The sequence below is a fragment of the Pongo abelii genome, chromosome 23 (assembly GCF_028885655.2).
Source record: "Pongo abelii isolate AG06213 chromosome 23, NHGRI_mPonAbe1-v2.0_pri, whole genome shotgun sequence".
Lineage (NCBI taxonomy): Eukaryota > Metazoa > Chordata > Mammalia > Primates > Hominidae > Pongo > Pongo abelii.
Genome location: NC_085929.1, coordinates 51,326,198 through 51,347,460, shown reverse-complemented (window position 1 = coordinate 51,347,460; position 21,263 = coordinate 51,326,198). Strand labels below are relative to the sequence as shown.

General features: G+C 53.9%; 1 protein-coding gene across 2 annotated transcripts in view; it reads right to left on the bottom strand.

The window, feature by feature from the left end:
• Window positions 1-21,263, bottom strand: part of ARHGAP8 (Rho GTPase activating protein 8) — a 111,963-nt gene that overhangs the window by 42,726 nt on the left and 47,974 nt on the right. For both annotated transcript variants that reach the window (XM_024239997.2, XM_054543779.1), the window contains 3 exons: window positions 17,452-17,539; window positions 10,697-10,828; window positions 4,301-4,387 (listed from right to left, as the gene is read on the bottom strand). In XM_024239997.2, coding sequence (XP_024095765.2) covers window positions 4,301-4,387; window positions 10,697-10,828; window positions 17,452-17,539 — 307 coding nt within the window. The remainder of the gene's footprint in view (window positions 1-4,300; window positions 4,388-10,696; window positions 10,829-17,451; window positions 17,540-21,263) is intronic.

Sequence of the window (21,263 nt, the reverse complement as noted above, 5' to 3'; positions counted from 1 at the left end):
GGGCTGCAGAATAGTCACCAAAGTGCAGTGTGCCCCTCACCCCAAGGACAAGGGGAGGGAGGAAAGCGGGGCCTGCCTTAGTCCCTGCACCCCAGCCCCCGGGGAAGGGGCTGGTGGAACCCCTGCGGGAGTGTCCTCACCGCCTGCCCATTTAGACTCCACAGGACTTGGGGACAGTCTCGTCTCTGCTGGAAGGATGCTGGAGGGTGTCCCCGGGGCTGTGAGGTACTGTCAACGTCCTGTGTGATGGGCGGGAGGAACCCACTAAGGGCAAAGGGAGTCTTGCCCCTCTGCAGGAACCATTCTCAGGGACAGAGGTGCCCGCTTCAGAGCTGCAGGGAGGCCTCCCATGCCCAGCCCCTCACCTTCCTCTCTGCAGCCTCCCTGACCTGTCCTGCAAGCCAGGCTCTGCCAAACATGGACTCTCGGACAGGTGCAGCCAGGGCCCTGCCACTTGCCTCTCACTCTCGGGAAAGGGCCCACAGGCCAGCTCAGCCAGGGGCTCCCAACACGGCGTGCGGCGGAGTCGCTGGGGTTCTTGTTAGACCTGCAGCCACAGGCACCACCTGCGGGGATCTGAGTCAGGAGGTCTGGGCAAGAGCAGGGCTCTTCTGTTTGTGGGCGTTTGAGAACCTCAGATTTCCTCCACTTCCTTCATTTATAAATGAGGACTGGGGAAATAGAGAGGTTATGTGGCTGCCCAAGACCTCACAGGCAACGGGCAGCGGAGCGCAGTCTGGGCTCCAGAGCCCCAGCCCAATTCGTGTGGTCCTCTCCTGGCAGCTGCTTATATCCAGGCATGAGGCAGAATGAGGGGTAGAACCGCACAGGCTCAGGTTGGATCCCAGTCCGCGCCCCTCGTCACGGTGCGACCTTGGGCGTAACCTCTCTGAGCATCAACCTTCTCTTCTTTGAAATGGGGAAAATGTGGCTGACTTCATAGTACTGTTTTGCGGTGCTGGCACATAAGGTGCGTAAGATATTGGAATCAAATTAATACAAAAGGGTAGTTTAAAAAGATTTTGTTTTTCTTTTTTTTGAGGCGGAGTTTCGCTCTTGTTGCCCAGGCTGGAGTGCAATGGCACGATCTTGGCTCACTGCAACCTCCATCTCCTGGGTTCAAGCGATTCTTGTGGCTCACCCTCCTGAGTAGCTGGGATTACAGGTGCTTGCCACCACGCCCCGCTAATCTTTTGTATTGTTAATAGAGACAGGGTTTCGCCATATTGGCCAGGCTGGTCTCAAACTCCTGACCTCAGGTAATCTGCCCACATTGGCCTCCCAAAGTGCTGGCATTACAGGGGTGAGCCACCACGCCCAGCCAGCTTAAAAACATTTTAAAACAGGGCCAGGTGCGGCGGCTCATGCCTATAATCCCAGCACTTTGGGAGGCCGAGGCTGGAGGATTGCTTGAGCTTAGGAATTGGAGACAAACCTGGGTAACATGGCAAAACCCTGTCTCTACTAAAAACACAAAATTTAGCTGGGCATAGTGGCGTGCCTGTAGTCCCAACTACTTGGAAGGCTGAGGTGGGAGGATCACCTGAGTCCAGGAGTTCGAGGCTACAGTGAGCCGTGATGGCACCACTGCACTCCAGCCTGGGCAACAGACTGAGACCCTGTCTCAAAGCAACGAAACAAAACAATACAACAAACAAAAAACACAGTACTAGCAGCTAACATTGAGTTAACAGTCAACATGGCGCACTCCTATAATCCCAACACTTTGAGAGGCTGAGAAAGGAGGATCACTTGAGGCCAGGAGTTCCAGTCCAGCCTGGGCAACATAGCGAGACCCTGTCTGAACAAAAAATTGTTTTAAACTAGCTGGGCACAGTGGTGCACACCTGTAATCCTGGCTATGTGAGAGGCTGAGGTGGGAGGACCACTTGAGCCCAAGAGGTTAAGGCTGCAGTGAGCCATGATTGCACCACTGCACTCCAGCCGGGGTGATGGAGCAAGAACCTATGGAAAAAAGAAAGAGAAAAGGAAGGGAGGAAGAAAGATAAAATAACCACTCTATATGTATTAAGTCAGTGAATTATTATGACAATGGAATGACTTAAATAGCCTTGTCAGCCACATGGGGAAACTGAGGCAGAGAAGGGTTGGCTCTTTTGTTGAGAGTAATGGGTAATGGATGGCAAGGGGCAGAGCAGTCAAGCCCAGGCAGTCTGGTGCCATCACCACCACGCCGTCCAGGCTGCCATGTGGAAAACAGGAGGAGCAGGTGATTTTTTCTTTTTTTTTTTTTGAGACTGGAGTCTCACTCTTGTTGCCCAGGCTGGAGTGCAATGGTGTGATCTTGGCTCACCGCAACCTCTGCCTCCCAGATTCAAGTGATTCTCCTGCCTCAGCCTCCCAAGTAGCTGAGATTACAGTCATGCGCCACCACGCCCAGCTGATTTTTGTATTTTTAGTAGAGACGGGGTTTCACCATGTTGGTCAGGCTTGTCACAAACTCCTGACCTCAAGTGATCCTCCCATCTCGGCCTCCCAAAGTGCTGGGATTACAGGTGTGAGCCACTGCGCCCAGCCAAGCAGGTGAACTTTTTTTCCAAGAACTTTAGAGGTTTCTAGAACTCTTAAGTACAACAAAGTCTGACTCTGTTGCCCAGGCTGGAGTGCAGTGGCGCTATCTCAGCTCACTTCAGTCTCTGCCTCTCGAACTCAAGCAATCCTCCCACCTCAGCCTCCTGAGTAGCTGGGACTAAGGTGCGCGCCACCATGCCTGGCTGATTTTTATCTGTTTTGTAGAGGCGAGGTTCTGCCATGTTACCCAGGCTGGTCTTAAACTCCTGGGCTCAAGCGATCCACCTGCCTTGGCCTCCCAAAGTGTTTGGATTACAGGTGTGAGCCACCATGCCTCACCCTCTAAGGACTTTTCTTTTTCCTTTTTTTTTGAGATGGAGTTTAGCTCTTGTCACCCAGACAAGATGGCAAAGGCCTGTGAGATTCGAACCCCTGGGGAAGAATGATGACCCCTCCAGGGATGTGCCTCCCTGTCCCCAAAGGCTTCCTCCCAGGGAGGTCCTCCAGGAGTCCTCCTGCCCTCTCACAGAGGCAGCCACCTCACCTGACTATCCTGACCCGTCTGGTGCACACCTGGGCCATCCTGCTCTGAGCCCCTCCCTCGCCTGCAGATCTCACCCAGGCAGGGCCAGAGCCAACGTGCAAGAACGACATCTGTCAGTCTCTTCCCCACCCCACCCCGTCACATGGCTCCGTGCACACCGTTTGTGCCTGATGCACACCGCCAAAACGGAAGAAAATAGAAGATGCCCATGCGACCCAGGCAGAGCCTGCCAGGCCTCACCAGCCCCTTGAGCTCTTGCTTCCCAATACTGAGGCAGAAATCCTTCGGCAGGAACGAGTCTAAATATGGAAGAAGCTGACTGAAGTCGCCACATTTCCGGGCTGTGGCTGCCTCTCTTTAGGCCGCTTATTTGGGTTGCCATGCAATAAAGGCTTAACTCAGCAGGCTTGGGGTGTCCAAGCCCTGCACGTTCCAAAGAGAAGCCTGGCCATGGGCGACCTGCTCCTGGGTGGAAACTTCTCAGCTCCTGGAAGAGTCCGCCTGGTAATGTCTTTGCCCACCAGAGGCCCTGGGCCAACACCACACAGTTTGTGCCAACAATGTGATTGAGGGTGGGGGCCTTGGGCTGTATTCGTCTCATCTCAGGAGGGGCTGGAGACCGAGTGGCTGAGGTCAGCCGGGTGGATGCTCCATGCCTACATGACCGACCCGCAACAAAAACCCTGGGCACCAAGGCTCGGTGAGCTTCCCTGGCCAGCCATGCTCCCTCCTCCCCCACACATTCTTGCTGGGAGAATGGAGCACTGTCTGTATGAATCCGCCCAGAGAGGGCAGCTGGGAGCTTGCACTTGGTCCTCCTGGACTCAGCCTTGTGTGCCTTTTACCTTTGCTGACTTAAATCTGTGCCCTGTCTCTGTAACAGACCACAACAGTGAAGGTAACAGCTTTCCTGAGATCTGAGTCCCTCTGGAAAATCACGGCACCTGAAGGTGGTCACACAGTGTAGGGGCTCAGGCCAAAGGGGGGCGTTTAAACACCAGGTGCAAACCCCACAGGTGTCAAAGGCCGGCACTGCACTCCTGTCCATGACCTGGGCTGGCCTTGTGACCCCCCCGCAGACCTCAGGGCGGGTGGGGAGCCCCAGATACACAGGCACCCCGGAGACGGGCCCTCCGTGGTGTGTGGATAGGGAAGGCCGTCACATGGACCCTGAGGGGTGAAACCTCCAACCCCAGCGGGGTCCTCTCCCAGAGTGACGCATACCTGATGAGGGGCTTCAAGATGTTCCACAGGACCTTGATGAAGCTGGTGGGGTGCACCACGTAGAGGGCCTTCAAGTTCTTCTTGTACCTGAGGAGGGAAACAGGGGGGGATGACTTCAGGCTGCTGCGCTCCGAGAAACACCCCACGCCCAATAACCCCCAAACAGCTGCCTCCACTGTGAGTCTCAGAATGTTACTCCTCTCAACAGGATCAATTTAAGGACATCAAACAAAGAATGAAATAAACTCGGGGAAAATCAGGACCCCTCACCTGAGGCCCCCGCCAGGCATGCCTGCAGCACTTTAGTTTGCAGAGGCACAGGTGCAAGTCAGAGCCCTATTTATAGGCGCTCACTCACAGTTTGTAGAGGCGCAGGTGCAAGTCAGAGCCCTATTTATAGGCGCTCACTCACACCAGGGTGGGGGTCTAGAGCACGACCTGGGGGCAATTTGGCAACAGCTCTCAGAATTAAAACCGCACAGAGCCTCTTGGCCAACACCTGCCCTGCCAGGACCTGACCCGGGCTAGAAGGAGCCCGGCTCATAACCCAACACATAACCGTGTTGGTTATGATGGCAGAAAACCTGGCAATAACCTAAACATCAGCCAGCCAAAGGCCGGTTCAATGCAATACAGCCGCCCACACAATAGAACACCCGGTGAACTTCCCTCTCTCCCTCCTTCCCAGTCTCCACGCTTCCTTCTTGAATATTTCAGCCCAAAGCCATCAGGTTGGGGAAGAAAGGCAGGCAGCCAACCAGGGTGGGGACGGGGGCAGAGGACATGCCAGGGCTCTAGAGGGTGAGTGGGGGACGGTGTGTCCTGCTGGGGAGACACAGCCCAGGAGGCAAGAAGGGGCATCCACATGGCCCACGTGGGGTCAGCCTGTGGGACGCCAGAGCCAGCTCTTATCCATTCACATGGGCTGTCAAAATTTCAGGAATTTTTGGAAGCCAATTGTGTATGTGTGTAGGTGTGTGTAGGGCTATGTAAGTGTATGTAACTGTGTAATTGTATGTAAGTGTGTGTAAGTGTGTAGGTGTATGTAAGTGTATATAGGTGTGTGTATGTAGGTGTGTGTAGGTGTAAGTGTATGAAAGTGTAAGTGTATGAAAGTGTAAGTGTATGAAAGTGTAAGTGTATGAAAGTGTGTGTAAGTGTATGAAAGTGTGTAGGTGTACCTAGGTATGTGTAGGTGTACCTAGGTGTGTGTAGGTGTATTTAGGTGTAAGTGTGTGTAGGTGTGTGTAGATATAAGTGTAAGTGTGTGTAGGTGTATGTAGCTGTAAGTGGTATATGTGTGTGTAGTTGTACGTAGGTGTGTGTGTATATAAGTGTATAGTATATGTAGGTGTGTATATGTATGTGTATGTGGGTGTGTGTAAGTGTACGTATATGTAGGTGTCTGTATGTGGGTGTATGTACTATATCTAGATGTGTATGTGTGTATGTAGGTGTGTGTAAGTGTATATGTAGGTGTCTGTATGTGTATGCAGGTGTATGTACTGTATCTAGGTGTGTATGTGTGTATGTAGGTGTGTAAGTGTATGTATATGTAGGTGTCTATGTGTGTATGTGTATGTAGGTGTATGTACTGTATCTAGGTGTGTATGTAGGGGTGTGTGTGTGTAAATGTATGTATATGTACATTCACACACACATACCCTAACTCTGTCCACTGAAAGGGCCTGGGAGCCACAACACCCCAAAAGCAACGAGCACTCCTCTTGTCCAGATCTTGGTCTCTAAATAGCATTCTCCACTACAGGGAGCCAGGGTGATTGTGCTCCTTGGAGAGTGGCAGATTCCTGAGCTGGAGCAAGAAAAATACAAGATAAGCCTGGCACATCCTGTGCCACAAAGTAAAGGAAGCACTCAAAGAGTGACAGGGAGTGTCAGAAGGACTCAGGAGTCCTTAAAACGGCACCCACATGGGCACATTTGGGACAATTTGATCATTCAAATGATAGTAATGGATTGTAACCCATTGAATAAAATAGGACATTTTACACACGTCCATATTGAGATAAATAAGCGAGGAGAAGAAAAAGCTCTTCCCTTAGATGCCAACTGGTCATCAGACCACCACTGGCTGCCATCATAGGAACGACTAAGCCAAGAAGCAGCAATGAAGGTGAAAAGTATTTTGACAAGGAGCAGGATATTTATATAATCTCAAAGCATCTCTCCAAGAAATGTTAATTAACTAATTTTAAAAAGGCTCCGAGGCCGGGCGCGGTGGCTCACGCCTGTAATCCCAACTCTTTGGGAGGCTGAGGCGGGCGGATCAAGAGGTCAAGAGATGGAGACCATCCTGGCCAACATGGTGAAACCCCATCTCTACTAAAAATACAAAAATTAGCTGGGCGTGATAGTGAGCACCTGTAGTCCCAGCCACTCAGGAGGCTGAGGCAGGAGAATCATTTGAAGGAGGCAGAGGTTGCAGTGAGCCGAGATCACGCCACTGCACTCCAGCCTGGTGACAGAGCAAGACTCCGTCTCAAAAAAAAAAAGAAAAAAAAAAGGCTCTGAGAGGAGGGGCGGGGCGTGGGGGCGGTAGCAGTGGCTTCCAGAGTCTCCAGGAGCCCAGAGGGCAGCTGCTGCAAGGTCCACCCTGCGACTGAGCTTCCAGTGGCTTCCATTAGTTGCCACCCATGGCAGAAGCTCTTTGGTGAGGCAAGCACTCCCAGAAGGCGGGTCGTGAACACTTGTGTGCGAATTTGTTCACCCCTAAAAGGAATGACCTGGCAGGATGGTCTGGAGGATGAGAAGCCAAAGGCAGAGAGAACAGAAAGGAATGCAGGAAACCTGATGGGGTGTGGCAATGGCCGACTGAAAACCCTCACTGCATGAATCTTTTTTTTTTTTTTGAAACAGAGTTTCACTCTGTTGCCCAGGATGGAGTGCGGTGGCGCAATCTCAGCTCACTGCAACCTCCGCCTCCCAGGTTCAAGGGATTCTTATGTCTCAGCCTCCCGAGTAGCAGGGATTACAGGCATGCATCACCACGCCCGGCTAATTTTTTTGTCTTTTTAGTAGAGATGGGGTTTCATCTTGTTGGCCAGACTGGTCTCGAAATCCTGACCTCAAATGATTCACCCGCCTCGGTGCTGGGATTACAGGCGATCTCATCTAATTCTATTTGGAGCACCACTTGGATACCTCTAGCGATGGGGAACTCACCACCCCTGCAGACACTCCACTTTTGGGTAGTTTGATGCCTAGAGTGTCCCTCTCCTTTTTGCTTCTACTGAGCCAAGATCTGTAACGCTAACCCTAACCCCCACTCCTATCCAACCTCCTGGGGAGTGGGAGAGTCACACAAAACAAGTCCGCCTCTTTCCATCTGATGACTTGAAGGCCATGGCTGTCACCTTCCTCTCTTCCCTGCCTAGTCCCCTCTGGCCCAGGTTAAATGACCCCGGATTGGAAGTCACTGCTTCAAGTCTCCCCACCTGTGTGGCTCCACTTATCAACGCCCTTCAATGTGAGAGCTCTGACAGCCTCCCCAGGCTGCCAAGAGGCCAGCCTCCTTCCCCGGGCTGGTGCTGTTACCTTTGGCTTTGTCACTGCTCACAGGTCACTGCTGGCAACACAGATTCCAACTCCCCAGCTAGATTTCATCCATCGACCACTGGCACATCTTACCTGGCTGTGAAGGAATTCTGCAGCCTCCTCCCAAGAGGGAGTGACCCACTCCTAATGTTCGAACCAGCAGCCCCCTCAAGAAAGGGAAGGGAAAGCACCCTGGGCTGATTTCTGGCAACTGAGAAGTGTGGGAGCGGCCTCAAGGAATCTGCGGGTGCCTCTTTGTTTCTCACGTGGGGAAGTGCAGAGGGCAAAACCTTCATCTGCTTTAGCTCAAGACAGGGCTACTGTGCACATCCTGCTGTGTCAGCCTGAGCCTCCTGAAAGGGCTGCTTTAAACACGTCACTCGCTTCTCCTCAAGCAACTGCCATGGCTCCCTGCTGCCTCTTAAACACAGTCCAGTGTCCTCTATGCCCCTCCCTCCTTTGCTGCCTCCCTCCACAGCTCCCCATGGGAACCCTAAAGACCAGCCCCCCACCAATTGCACTAAAGTCCACCCTGCTCTTTCTTGCATCTGGCCACACCTCATACCAGAAAATCCAGTGATTGCCACTTCGCAACACCCTGCCCACCACTCCATGGGCAGCTCAAAGGCTGCCTCCTCCATGCAGCCTTCCTGATTATGCCGGCTGGAACCTTGGTACTTCCTGCCAGTACCACTTCACTCCTCTATCCTCCCATCTAACGCTTATTAAAAGCCTGCCAGCCGGGCACAGTGGCTCACGCCTGTAATCCCAGCACTTTGGGAGGCCAAGGCAGGCGGATCACGAGGTCAGGAGTTAAAGACCAGCCTGGCCAACATAGTGAAACCCCGTCTCTCTACTAAAAATACAAAAATTAGCCAGGCATGGTGACTCACACCTGTAGTCCCAGGTACTCAGGAGGCTGAGGCAGGAGAATCACTTGAACCTGGGAGGTGGAGGTTGTGGTGAGCTGAGATCTCGCCACTGTACTCCAGCCCGGGCAACAGAATGAGACTCTATCTCAAAAAAAAAAAAAAAAAAAAAAAAGCCTGCCATATGCAGACCGTTTCCCACCTGCAAAGGATGCAGAGACAGGTCAGGGGTCACAGCCTAGTACAGGAGGCAGACCCGTTCACAAAACCCTAAGTGCTAGGATTGGTGTCTGCTCAGGGACAGTGAGGCTGCAGGGGAGGGGCTATTGATTCTCCCAGGACAATCCAGGAAGGCTTCCTGGAGGAGGACATGCGCTGGGGCTAGGCCATCTCCAGCTTATACAGGTGCCCAGTAAACGACTGCAAAATGCAGCAACAATTCTTTCCCTAAGACATGGGATGGGGAACCAAGAAGTCCCTCCAAAGGTCCTATTGATAATGACAGCAGGACCCAAAAGGCAATTGGAGGGAGGACTTCTGGGACATTCAGGCACTGCCTCCCACTGTCCCACTGACTCAGATATCTGTGAAGCAGATTTCTGTCACAGGATTGAAAGGACTTTGAAGAAGGAAAATCCAGAGGAATCTAGGATATCCACATCAACGCCCATCGCCGCAGTCTACAAGCCAGATATATTGCAAAGTTGATTATTAGTCCAGACGTCCCTCAGGAAGTCTGCCAGCTCCAGGCCATGGCCGAGTGGTGAGTAGCGTTGGGTGGGAGAGGGAGGTGGGGGCCTGGGGTGGGATCCTGCCCTACCACACACAAGCTGAGTGACCACGGGTAAGTCACTTGCTCTCTGGGGACTATGTCCTCATCTGTAAAATGAGGCTGCCCATCTCACCAACAAGAGGCATCAGAATGCCCCTTGTAGACTGTAAAGGGCTGTGCAGGCAGGAAGAGGCTTTAGTGAAGAAACGGTCATGCAGTTGTTTCTTTGCTAGTAATTCCCTGGACCACGGGTGGGAGAATGGGCAGGCAGGACGAACCTAGCCTGCTTCCTGCTTTGGTACAGCCTGCAAGCTAAAAATGGCTTTTTGTGTTTTTAAGTGGTTGAAAAAAAACAAAAACAAAAACAGAAGAATATTTCATGACACGTGAAAATGACATGAAATTCACATTTCAGCGTCCATACTGTTTTACTGGAACACGGTCTGGCAGAGTTGTTGCAATAGAGCAACAGGCCTGCAAAGCTAAAATACTGGCCGTCTGGCCCTTTAAGAACAAGAGTGATGGCTTGGCATGGTGGCTCATGCCTGTAATCCCAGTACTTTGGGAGGCTGAGGTGGGAGGATCGCTTGAGCCTGGCGTTTGAGACCAGCCTGGGCCACATACTGAGATCCCCATCTCTACAAAAAAATACAAAAATTAGCTGGGCATGGTGGTGCACGCCTGTAGTCCCAGCTACTCAGGAGGCTGAGGCAAGAGGATTGCTTGAGCCCAGGAGGTTGAGGCTGCAGTGAACCATGATTGCACCACTGCACTCCAGCCTAGGCAACAGGGCGAGACTGTCTTTTTTTTTTTTTTTTTTTTTTTGTATTTTTACTAGAGATGGGGTTTCGCCATGTTGGCCAGCCTGGTCTCGAACTCCTGACCTCAGGTGATCCACCCACCTCGGCCTCCCAAAGTGCTGGGATTACAGGTGTGAGCCATGGTGCCCGGGCGAGACCGTCTCTTAAAAAAAAATAAAAGAAAGAAAAAAAAGAACAAGAGTGCCAACCCCTGCCCGGGATTCCAGAGCTTGGCCTAGAGGGGAGGTGAACCCCCACTGCCCCACATTTGCTCACCCTCCACCCTCCGCCCTGCCAGGCCCCTCCCCGACTGCACACTCTGTGACCCCTTGTGGCCATAATGCCTCCTCCTGCCACAAGCAGCCCACACCCACATCCCTGAAGGCTTGTGCACACGTACTTCCTATCGAACTCCTTGTATGCGCTCTGGAGCCAGCCCAGGGAAGGCTTGTTCCGGCTGTTCAGCCCGTAGTGGAAATAGACGATGGTATAATCGTTCTCAACGTACTGGTCCAGCGTGTACTTCAAATACCTGGGCACAACACAGAAGATTCAGTTATGAAAATCACCTGCTCATTATTGAAACCAAACGTGCTTTCCCTATAACGGAAGCTATGGTCACCCAGTGGGTGCCAGCACCGGACCACACAGAGACTCTACGCACCGTGGGCCCCGGTCCTCATTTCCCAGATGACATCTGAGGCTCAGAGGCGTTAAGTGACTTACCTAAAGTCACACAGCTAGTAAGTGGATGTGGTAGACCAGATTGTTGGCTGTGGAAAGATATCCATATCAAATCCGTGGAGCCTGAGAATGTGACCTTATCTGGGAAAAAGGTCTTTGCAGATGCAATTAAATTTAGGACTTTGAGAGGAGGGGCTCATCCTGGACTACCCAAGCGGACCGTCAGTGCAATCACATGCGTCCTTCTAAGGCAGACACGAAGATGAGAAGTCAGAGGGGGGAAGGTCACGTAAAGACGGAGGCAAAGCAGAGGAAAGCGTGATGTGGCCGCCTGCCCTGGAAGGCCCAGGACTGCCGATAGCCTTTATGGGCTAGACAGGCAAGGAAGGGCTTCTCCCTCCGCAGGGAGCACGGCCCTGGCCACACCTCGAGTTTGAACTTCTGGCCTCCGGAACCGTGAGAGGATACATTTCCGATTGTACGCCACCACATTTGTGGTCGTGGTTATGGCAGCCCCGGGAAACTCACAAGGAGGATGAGCTGGGATTCGAACCCAGGAATGCTTGACTGCTCAGCCCTTGCCGTTGACCCCAACACCACAGGCCCTTCTACCTCAGATGCCCTGCTGCCTGCTGCATTTCTAAGGCAAGCAATTCCTTCCCTCCAGGTGAGCTCCTAACATTTTGCTTTTCATTACAAAGCCAGAGTCCTGACACTGTGCTCTGCAATCTGTCACCTGCCACCCCCTGTGGTGTACGCTCTACCCATTTCCCATGGACCACGTTCCATCCTGCCCTGCTGCACCTAGGAAGCACTGTCTTCATGTCACCTGTGGCAAAGGGCTTGCCCTGCCATCTGCAGGAGGAAGGGCTTCAGAAGGACCCCCTAACCCTCCACTAGCACTCTGCAGGGCCTGATACTGAGCCAGTCAGGCCATCATCCCTCAGCTCAGGTTGTCCAGGTTCTCACCTGGAGCACATCTTGTAATTAATCCACCTAGGTGGCCCCATTCTCTGAGGCTGTGGGCAGGGTGCTCTGCAGACAGATGCTCCCAGAACTGCCTCGGGAGAAAGCCGCAGCAGCCTGTGCCCGCCTGCAGAGGCTCGGCTGGTCCCGAACTGCCCGGAAGCCTGGAGACCAAGGATGCCAGCTTCTACTGTGTGCGTTTGATTTCTTTTTTTTTTTTTTTTTTTGAGATGGAGTCTCATTCTATCACCCAGGCTGGAGTGCAGTGGCGTGATCTTGGCTCACCGCAAGCTCCGCCTCCTGGGTTCATGCCATTCTCCTGCCTCAGCCTCCCAAGTAGCTGGGACTACAGGCGCCTGCCACCACACCCGGCTAATTTATTATTATTATTATTATTTTTAGTAGAGGCGGGGTTTCACTGTGTTAGCCAGGATGGTCTTGATCTTCTGACCTCGTGATCGACCCGCCTCGGCCTCCCAAAGTGCTGGGATTACAGGCGTGAGCCACCATGCCTGGCCTGTGCATTTGATTTCTAAGCGACGTCAGAGTGCCCTCTGTCAAAAGCCCAAACCACCTGAACTGCAGGCCTTCTACACGTTTAATTCTCCCAATGACCCTAGGAAGCAGGTATTATTATCTCCATTTTACAGACAAGTCAACTGAGGCTCACAGAGGTGAATCAGTAAGGGGCAGAGCTGGGTTTTGAACCAAGTGGCCTGGCTCCAGCGTCCACACACTCAGCGTCTCTGAGAACCGTGGGCTGCCATCCACGCCTGCTCCCATCCCGTTGTCTGCTTTGATGTAGAGAAATCACGCACATCTTATCTCACACCATGCATGATTTCAGCTCACCCGTTGTGGAAGTAACTTCAACACTCATTTTCCAGCGCGCTGTCTCGAATGCCATGTGGGCTAAGCCACTGGGGCGCACTTCACCAAGGTCATCCTTTATTGAGTCACTTTCTGAGAAGAACCCAGGTCGAGACTTCCACCTGAACACAGAAGAGTGGAAGAGTCCACGAACCACTGAGAACTCTTCACTCCTCCTCACTTCTCAGGATAGTCACTTTTGCATTTCACAAATGACTCTTTTTCAAGAGAGGGAAACTGAGGCCAATGTCTTTGCACAGCTCCTCTTCCCACTCTGGAGGCCTCCTAGTAAAAGCAGGCACCCCTCCTCTGGCCCCAGCGCTGGGCTCTCTCCGGTGCCTTCTGTTCGGTACACTGAAATCCTCTGGGTGTCAATGCATCTGCCCGCGTGCTCAGCATAGGAAGTCATTAACTAAATTACTAGTTGGGTTTCAAAGACATAGACTTGTTTCTTTACCCACTTCAAAAATAGGAGCAGGCATCTGGCCACAGGAAAGCCATCCGGTTGGAATGGATAGGGAGGATAACGTACGGGGTGTTAATTTTTTTTCCATAAAGGCTGCGGAGAAGTAAGCCTCATGGCTCTTCTTATCAAGGCCGAGAAGCCCACAGAGCACCTTTGCATGAGTTAGAAAAAGATGCCTTTTCCTCTGGGCAGATGCTTGTCCCACGCCAAGTGAAAAGAGCACCAGGTGATGGTAGCTTCTCATCTGGTTAGCCTTGTGCTGTGAACAACCTATACAACTGTTCGTGGGAGCCATGCTTACTACTTCTACCTAATAGTAAAGGAATCTTGGATAAGCACATAAAAGAGCACAAGGTACCAATTTGTTGTCAGGGGTGCTTTTTGTCCAATGGAGTTAAAATTCACATAACATAAATTAACCACTTTAAATTGAACAATTCAGTGGCATTTAGTACATTCACAAAGTTGTGCAATTACCACCTCTCTACAGTTCTGAAATATTGTTATCACCCCAAAAGAAAACCGAGACCTGTTAAACAGTCATTCTCCCTATCACACTCCCAGTACCCGGCAACCACCGATTCACTTTCTGTCTTCGAAGGCACTTTTGTCTTTATAAGAACAGCAAATCCTGAGCTCATTCCTGGCCCAGCAGCAGCCCCCTTGGGGAGAGCTGACCCACAGGTCACAGGTCTTTCGGTGCCTAAATGACCTGACAAGGGAATGCGTCCTCTCAAGAGGACCCCAGGAGATGAGCTCTTCCTGGATCTGGCATCCATCTCTCCCTGTGTGCCTGGTAAACACCAAGAGTGGGCTGCAGGCTGGCATCAGCTCCTCACCGGGGTGAGCACCTCCTGGGGAAAGCCAGCCTCATTGTCTGGGGTAATCAGCACCAGGATCCAAGCTCGCCCCATGAATCCTGCAGGTCTCGCCGTGCAGCAGCAGCACTGCTGCACTGGTGGAAGTCACTCCTGGCACTTGCTCCTCACGAGGTCTCGGCCTTCGCCACTGCAGTTTCAGCTGTGGTTGGAAGATTCTTTCACAGACCAGATAGGATGCTCATATCGGGGGGACTCTCACGAAGCAACCGGTCCAAGGTCTTCTGGGTGCTTCCACGTCCGATCATGCCTTTGTTCATCTTGAGTTGGGGGTTCCAGGTCGCAGCCTACTCCCCGAGTCCCTTGGCTTTAGCAGTTAGATGCTGGCATCTGGAAGTGGCGGCAGGCACAGCCTCCCCGCCAGGGTCACATCCTGAACTGTCCCCAACTGTGAGGGAGGCTGCAGCAGGCCAGGTGCCATGCTCCCTGTCCTCACAAGGGCACAATAAATGTTTCCAGGGACACCCAGAGATCGGCCAGGGCTTGGCCTCAGGAATGAAGCTCAACCAGTTCACTGTTGGGGAGCAAATTCCAAGGCCCTCAGAACCTAACTTCCCTTCACTAAGACTGAGCTTCTCCCCTGGGCCTGGGGGCCTCTCACTCACCCGGACAGGAATTCCGGCAGGGCAGAGGCGCTGCTCTCACTATTTTGCCAACTCTCCCCCAGCAGCAGCTCTCCTGGGCCCCGGAGTTTCACCAGGAAGGAGGCTCAGTGGCCGCCTTATGACAGCAGTGTGGCCAGCACAGCAGACTCCAGCAGCAAGGGACAGATGAAACAGGGTGACAGGGCGCCCAAGGCCACACACAGGTGAGGAGCAGGCGGTTCCTTCTGAGCAATGGGAAACGGCCAATGCAGAGGGTGCAGGGTGCGAGCCCCATGTGGCTTTGAGGAGGGTGATGGAGGGAGGGGAAGGAAGCAGGCAGACCTAAGAGGGCCCGAGGCCCGGGCCGGCGCTCAAGACTGTGGACCCAAAGCTGCTTTGGTTTGGAGAAGGCTCAGTCCTGCAGGTGGGTCTGGTGGCCTGGGGGTCATGTGACAGCCATCTGAGGACCCATGAGTCAACATACGTTAGGTTAGCCTTTCACTCTGAACACCCAGTCTGTGCTGAGCACCCGACTTAGTGATGGAGAAGTGTGTGCACAACAGGGCTGTGTGTGTATGAGAGCAGGTATGTGTGCATGGGAGGGGGTGTGTGCACAGGAGGGTGTGTGTGCACGAGAGGGGGTGGGTGCATGGGAGGGAGTGTGTGCATGGGAGGGGGTGTGTGCATGGGAGAGGATGGGTGAATGGGAAGGGGTGTGTACCCGGGAGGGGGTGTGTTCCTGGGAGGAGGTGTGTGCAGGAGAGGAAGTGCATGCACAGGAGGGGGTGTGTTTCTGGGAGGGGGTGTGTGCACGGGAAGGCGTTGTGCAAGGGAGGGGGTGTATGCACGGGAGGAGGTGCGTGTAAGAGAAAGAGTTTGTGCATGGGAGAGGGTGTGTGCACAGGAGGGTGTGTATGCACAGAAGGAGGTGTGTGCAAAGGAGGGGGTGTGTGCATGAGAGAGGGGTATGTGCATGGGAGGGGGTGTATGCAATGGGAGGGGGTGTGTGCACGAGAGGGGGTGTGTGCACGGGAGAAGGTGTGTGCACAGGAGGGGGTGTGTGCACGGGAGGGGTGTATGTGCATGGGAGGGGGTGTGTGCACGGGACAGGGTGTGTGCACGAGAGGGGTGTGTGCATCAGAGGGGGTGTGTGCATGAGAGAGGGGTGTGTGCATCAGAGCGGGTGTGTGCAAGGTTGTGTGTGCATGGGAGGTGGTGTCTGCATGGTGGTGGGGGTGGAGAGAGGACAGCCACAGTAGGGGACTGGAACAGGACGAGGGTGAGCACACAAGGGGACACATGCGAGGGAGGATGTGTTTGGGGGTGCTGCATGCAAAGGCTGGGGGAACAGAAGGTATACACCCAGGAGGGGTAATGTACAGGGAGAGGCCACACGCAGCCTTGGTGGCTATGAGCGCCCCTGGGCCCGTCCCTTCAAAGGGTTCTGCTCAATGCAGTAAAAGGTTCCTTGGCCAAGTTAGTTTGGGAAACTGCCTGAGACCTCCCCTTCTGAATGCTCCTGATGCTTGTTGGTATGGCAAACCAACAACCACCTTGATTTTCTACGGCCCACCCCCCACCCTGTACCAGCTGTGGAGCCCATGCGCACCTGGGTGGCACTGGGAGTATACAAGGTACATGAGGCCCAGGCACCCCCTCACTCGGCCCCTTCCATGTCCCGCCACCTTCTGTCTCAGAGTCATTTCCTAGCCTTAGTTCTCCCACCCCAAACCACAGGGGTGATTTCCTCAGTTCACAGGTGGGCCCTGATGCAGTGACTATCTATCCAAAGCCTCACATACAGTAGGTGCTCAATAGATGCCTGCTGAGCCAGTGGTGGCAGCAGCAGCAGCGGCGGCAGCGGCAGCAGCAGCGGCGGCAGCAGCAGCAGGCCCTTGTCTTCCGTCCTGGGTTTGAATGGCACCCCTCAAAATTCCACCCAGAACCTCAGAGTGTGACTTTATTTGGAAATAGGGTGTTTGCTGGTGCAATGAGTTCAGATGAGGTGCCATGGAGTTAGAGTGGTTCTAGTCCAGTGGCTGGTGTCCTTATGAGATGGGAAGACACACAGGCAAAAAGGCCATGTGAAGACCGAGAGAGATAGGAATGAGGCGGCCACAAGTCATCTGGGGCCCCCTGGAGCTGGAAGAGGCCAGAAGCTCCCCCGCAGCCTCCAGGGGGAGTGTAGCCCTGCCGCTGCCTTGACCTTGGGGACTGGTGCCCTCCAGAACCATGGAGGATCCACTCAGAGCATTTGAAGCTGCCAAGCATGTGGTCATTTGTTACGGCAGCTACAGGAAACTCACACAGTTCCGAAGGTGTTCCCGGAGAGAGGCCCAGGGAGGTTTCAAAGGGACAGTGCGTGGGGGAGGCCTGGCGCTCGGCAGCCATGTCATCTGCAAGGTTGGCCTACACCTAGGACCAGGGGACTGTCCCCAACTCCAAAGGGAGGCACCCACAGCTCTGGTGGCTAAAAGGAAACCAAACCTGGCTCCCACGGTGCTAAAGAATGGTGCACAGAAGCCCAGGGACCAGGGGTATCCATAGATGGCCCTTGGGCAGGCTCATGAGCGCAAGAGCTCTGCATACCAACAAGGTCACAAAGGAGGCCCCAGAACACAGCAGGTGACTGAGAGAGGTGGCATGAAGGGATAGGGACAAGCAACATGGAGAGACAGGGACAGAAAGAGAGGGGCAAGACACTCACTCCAGCAGCCGCTGGTGGTCCAGCTCGTGGGAGGGTGGCATCCGGCAGCAGCTGAACGTGACAACGCGTCTTCCAAAGCGGTCGTCCCCTGGAGGAGCAGATACAGGTGAGCCTCTGCGCCACCTTCTCCTAGAAAACCCTCAGGCACTTAGCAAAAAGCAGCCTCCTTGGCCAGCCCAGCCCGAGCTGGGAGGCACAGGCAGCAGCGTTCCTCGGAGGCGACACCTGCTGAGTGAGCATCCACCACCTGTGGCTTTACGCACGTGGCCCAAGTTCATCTTCACGACCAGCCGTACACTGGAAATAATCCCCCCACTTTACAGATAGAAAACCGAGGCCCAGCAGGGTTAAGTCATCAGTGCAAAGCCAGCTGGCAGGCGGCACCCAGGAGTTAAATCGAGATGCATCTGACTTCAAAGGCAGGGTGTAGCCACTCTACCTCCTCCTCCAAACCCCCAACCCCAGGACTCTGGGCCATGGCGGAGGCCAGCGTGGCCTGGGGGACAGTGGCTCCTGGGCATGACCCTCATGTCAGGGGTACAGGAGCCCTCTCAGGAATGCAGATGCTCAGTCCTGCCCTCCATCATGGCCCAGGTCACCCTGTGCTATGACAGTCTTGACACATCTGTGCCCCCCACACATGGACAGCTGCGGGGAGGGGCACTCCCCACACGCATGGACAGCTGAGGGGAGGGGTACCCCTAGAGAGCTGGGACTGGGTCTGCTTATCTCTGTCCTCAGAATCCAGGCTCTGGGCCAGGTGCTTAGTGAGATAAAAAGACAGATCATGCTGGGTGCGGCGGCTTATGTCTGTAATCCCAGTACTTTGGGAGGCTGAGGCGGACAGATCACTTGAGGTCAGGAGTTCGAGACCAGCCTGGCCAGCATGGTGAAACCTCATCTCTACTAAAAATACAAAAAAATTAGCCAGGTGTGGTGGCACATGTCTGCAGTCCCAGCTACCTGGGAGGCTAAGGCAGGAGAATGGCTTGAACCTGGAAGGCAGAGGTTGCAGTGAACCGAGATCGCGTCATTGCACTCCAGCCAGAACGACAGAGCAAGACTTTGTCTCAAAAAAAAGACAGAACAGACTCCTGAAGGAAAGGGCCCTGCAGAGCATCGTCTGTGCCTGCAGACCATCCTCCGTGCCTGCAGACACAGCTGCCCCTCCTGTCCCAGCCGCAACCCCACCTTGCCCCACCCCACAAGTGGCCAGAAGAGGTTGGAGACCTCATGGTTCAGACCTTCCTCCTCTCTCTGCCCAGGGCCCTGAGAGAGAGGACCCCCTGTGTGTGTGCAGGACACCCTCGGGAAGGCCCTGACAGTGACTCAAGTGCAGTCTGATGTCATCACCCACCCCCCACCCCCTGGATTCTCAGCACTTTCTCACTCCACAGCCACGGCTCAGGGACACGGAGAACAGATGGGCCGCCCCGCTTCCCAGCACCCACAGCTTCTTCATCACAATTAAACACACAAGAACACAGGTAAGAACAGCTTGAAGCACAACATGTGCCCAGGGTGAAAACGGGGCACAAAGGGGTGCAGGCAGCAGTGGGGAGGGAGCCCAAACCCACACTGGGCTGTCATCAGGAATGGGGAACATGGAGATCCCTCCACTGCTGGTCCACAAGGCCCCTAGCTCTGCCCCCGAGGACCTGGCCCAGCAGCCTTCCTTCAATTCTTCAAGGGCATCTTCCTGCCCGAGCTTCCACCTGGAATACTCCCCCACCTCCTTCCTGAGTCTACACCCCTTCCCACTAAACCCCACCTCTGCAGGAAAGCTGTTGCACCCCGCCATCCACAATGCCCTCGGGGCCGGTCTGTGGACATGCCGTTGCATATGGGAGCAGCTCCTCTGACCGTGAGCACAGAGACAGGGGCTCTAACCCCAGTGGTGCAGGCCCAGGAGGGGTAACATACAGGGAGAGGCCACATGCAGCCTTGGTGGCTTTGAGGGCCCGTGGGCTCGTCCCTTCAAAGGGCTCTGCTCAATGCAGTAAAAGGTTCCTTGGCCAAGGTTCCAGGCCCGGCACAGGGGCTGGGGGCTGTGCAAAGGGGCCCAGGCCCTGGCTTCTGTGAGGGTGCTCATCTCCCAGGAGACCTTGGGGTGCCCAGGGTGGAGGCTGGGGATGGGAAGCCTGGAGCAGGGTGCAGCCCCTCCTCCCAGCACTTTCTGCTCCCTCTTCCTTTCCTCACACAGGAGTGGGAAGACCCACACCTGCACCTTCCAGGACGAAAGCATTCACATTTTTAAAAGTCCAGCTCCTCGTTGCACGCGCCTGTAATCTCAGCTACTCGGAAGGCTGAGGCAGGAGAATTGCTTGAACCCGGGAAGCGGAGGTTGCAGTGAGCAGAGATCGCACCACTGCACTCCAAGCCTGGTGAAGGAGCAAGACTCTGTCTCAAAAAAAAAAAAAAAAAGTCCAGCTCTTCAGTGGCACTCGCCACATTTCAGGTGTCCAGCAGTCATGCACGGTGCGGGCTGCCCTGGACAAGGCAGGGATGGAGCGTGTCCAGCACGCAGAACGTTCCACTGGGCAGCGCTGACCTTGAGGGTGCAGATTAGGGTGTGGACCTCAGGGAAGGGGCTGTGGGGCCGCTCAGTCCGCCTCTAACCCTGTGTAGTGGGGGAAGAGTACCCCAGCCCCGCCCAAAAGAAAATGCAAGTCCCCCTGGACCCTCAGAATGTGACACTGGAAACAGGGTCACTGCAGATCTAATTAGCTAAGGATCAAGATAAGATTATCCTGGATTTAGGGTAGGCTTCAATTCTAATGACTGGCGGGGCACAGTGGCTCACGCCTGTAATCCCAGCAGCACTTTGTGGGCCAAGATGGGAGGATCACTTAATCCCAGGAGTTTGAGACCAGCCTGGGGCAACATAACGAGACCTTCCTTGTCTCTAAAAAAAATTTTTTTGGCCAGGTGCAGTGGCTCACTCATGTAATTCCAGCACTTTGGGAGGCTGAGGCGGGTGGATCACCCTAGGTCAGGAGTTCGAGACCAGCCTGGCTAAGATGGTGAAACCCCATCTCTACTAAAAATAAAAAATTAGCTGGGCTTGGTGGTGCAAGCCTGTAGTCCCAGCTACTCAGGAAGCTGAAGCAGGAGAATCTCTTGAACCCGGGAGGTGGAAGGTGCAGTGAGCTGAGATCACACCAATGCACTCTATCCTGGGCGACAGAGTAAGACTTTGTCTCAAAAAAAAAAAAAAAAATCTTATTGGCTGGGTGCGGTGGCTTATGCCTATAATCCCAGCACTTTGGGAGGCCGAGGAGGGTGGATCACAAGGTCAGGAGTTGAGATCAGCCTGGCCAATATGGTGAAACCCCGTCTCTACTAAAAATACAAAAAATAGCCAGGCGTGGTGGGGGGATGCCTGTAGTCCCAGCTACTCAGGAGGCTGAGGCAGGAGAATCGCTTGAACCCAGGAGACAGAGGTGCAGTGAGCCGAGATCGTGCCACTGTATTCTAGCCTGGGTGACAGAGCGAGACTCTGTCTCAAAAAAAAAAACTGCAAAATCTTTAAATTAGCCAGTTGTGGTGGCATGTGCCTCCAGTCCCAGCTACTCAGGAGGCAGAGGTGGGAGGATCACTTGAGCCTGGGAGGTTCAGGCTGTAGTGAGCTGTGATCGCGCCACTGCACTCCAGCCTGGGTGACATGGCAAGACCCTGTCTCAAGAAGAAAAAAAAAAAAGTCATTACAACTGTTCTCAGAGTGTGTCCTTGGAACAAGAAGGGATGGCAGCGAGCTTTCTCACCCCTCAGCTATGAAAGGTCACGAATCAAGATTCCACACTTGGCTGGGT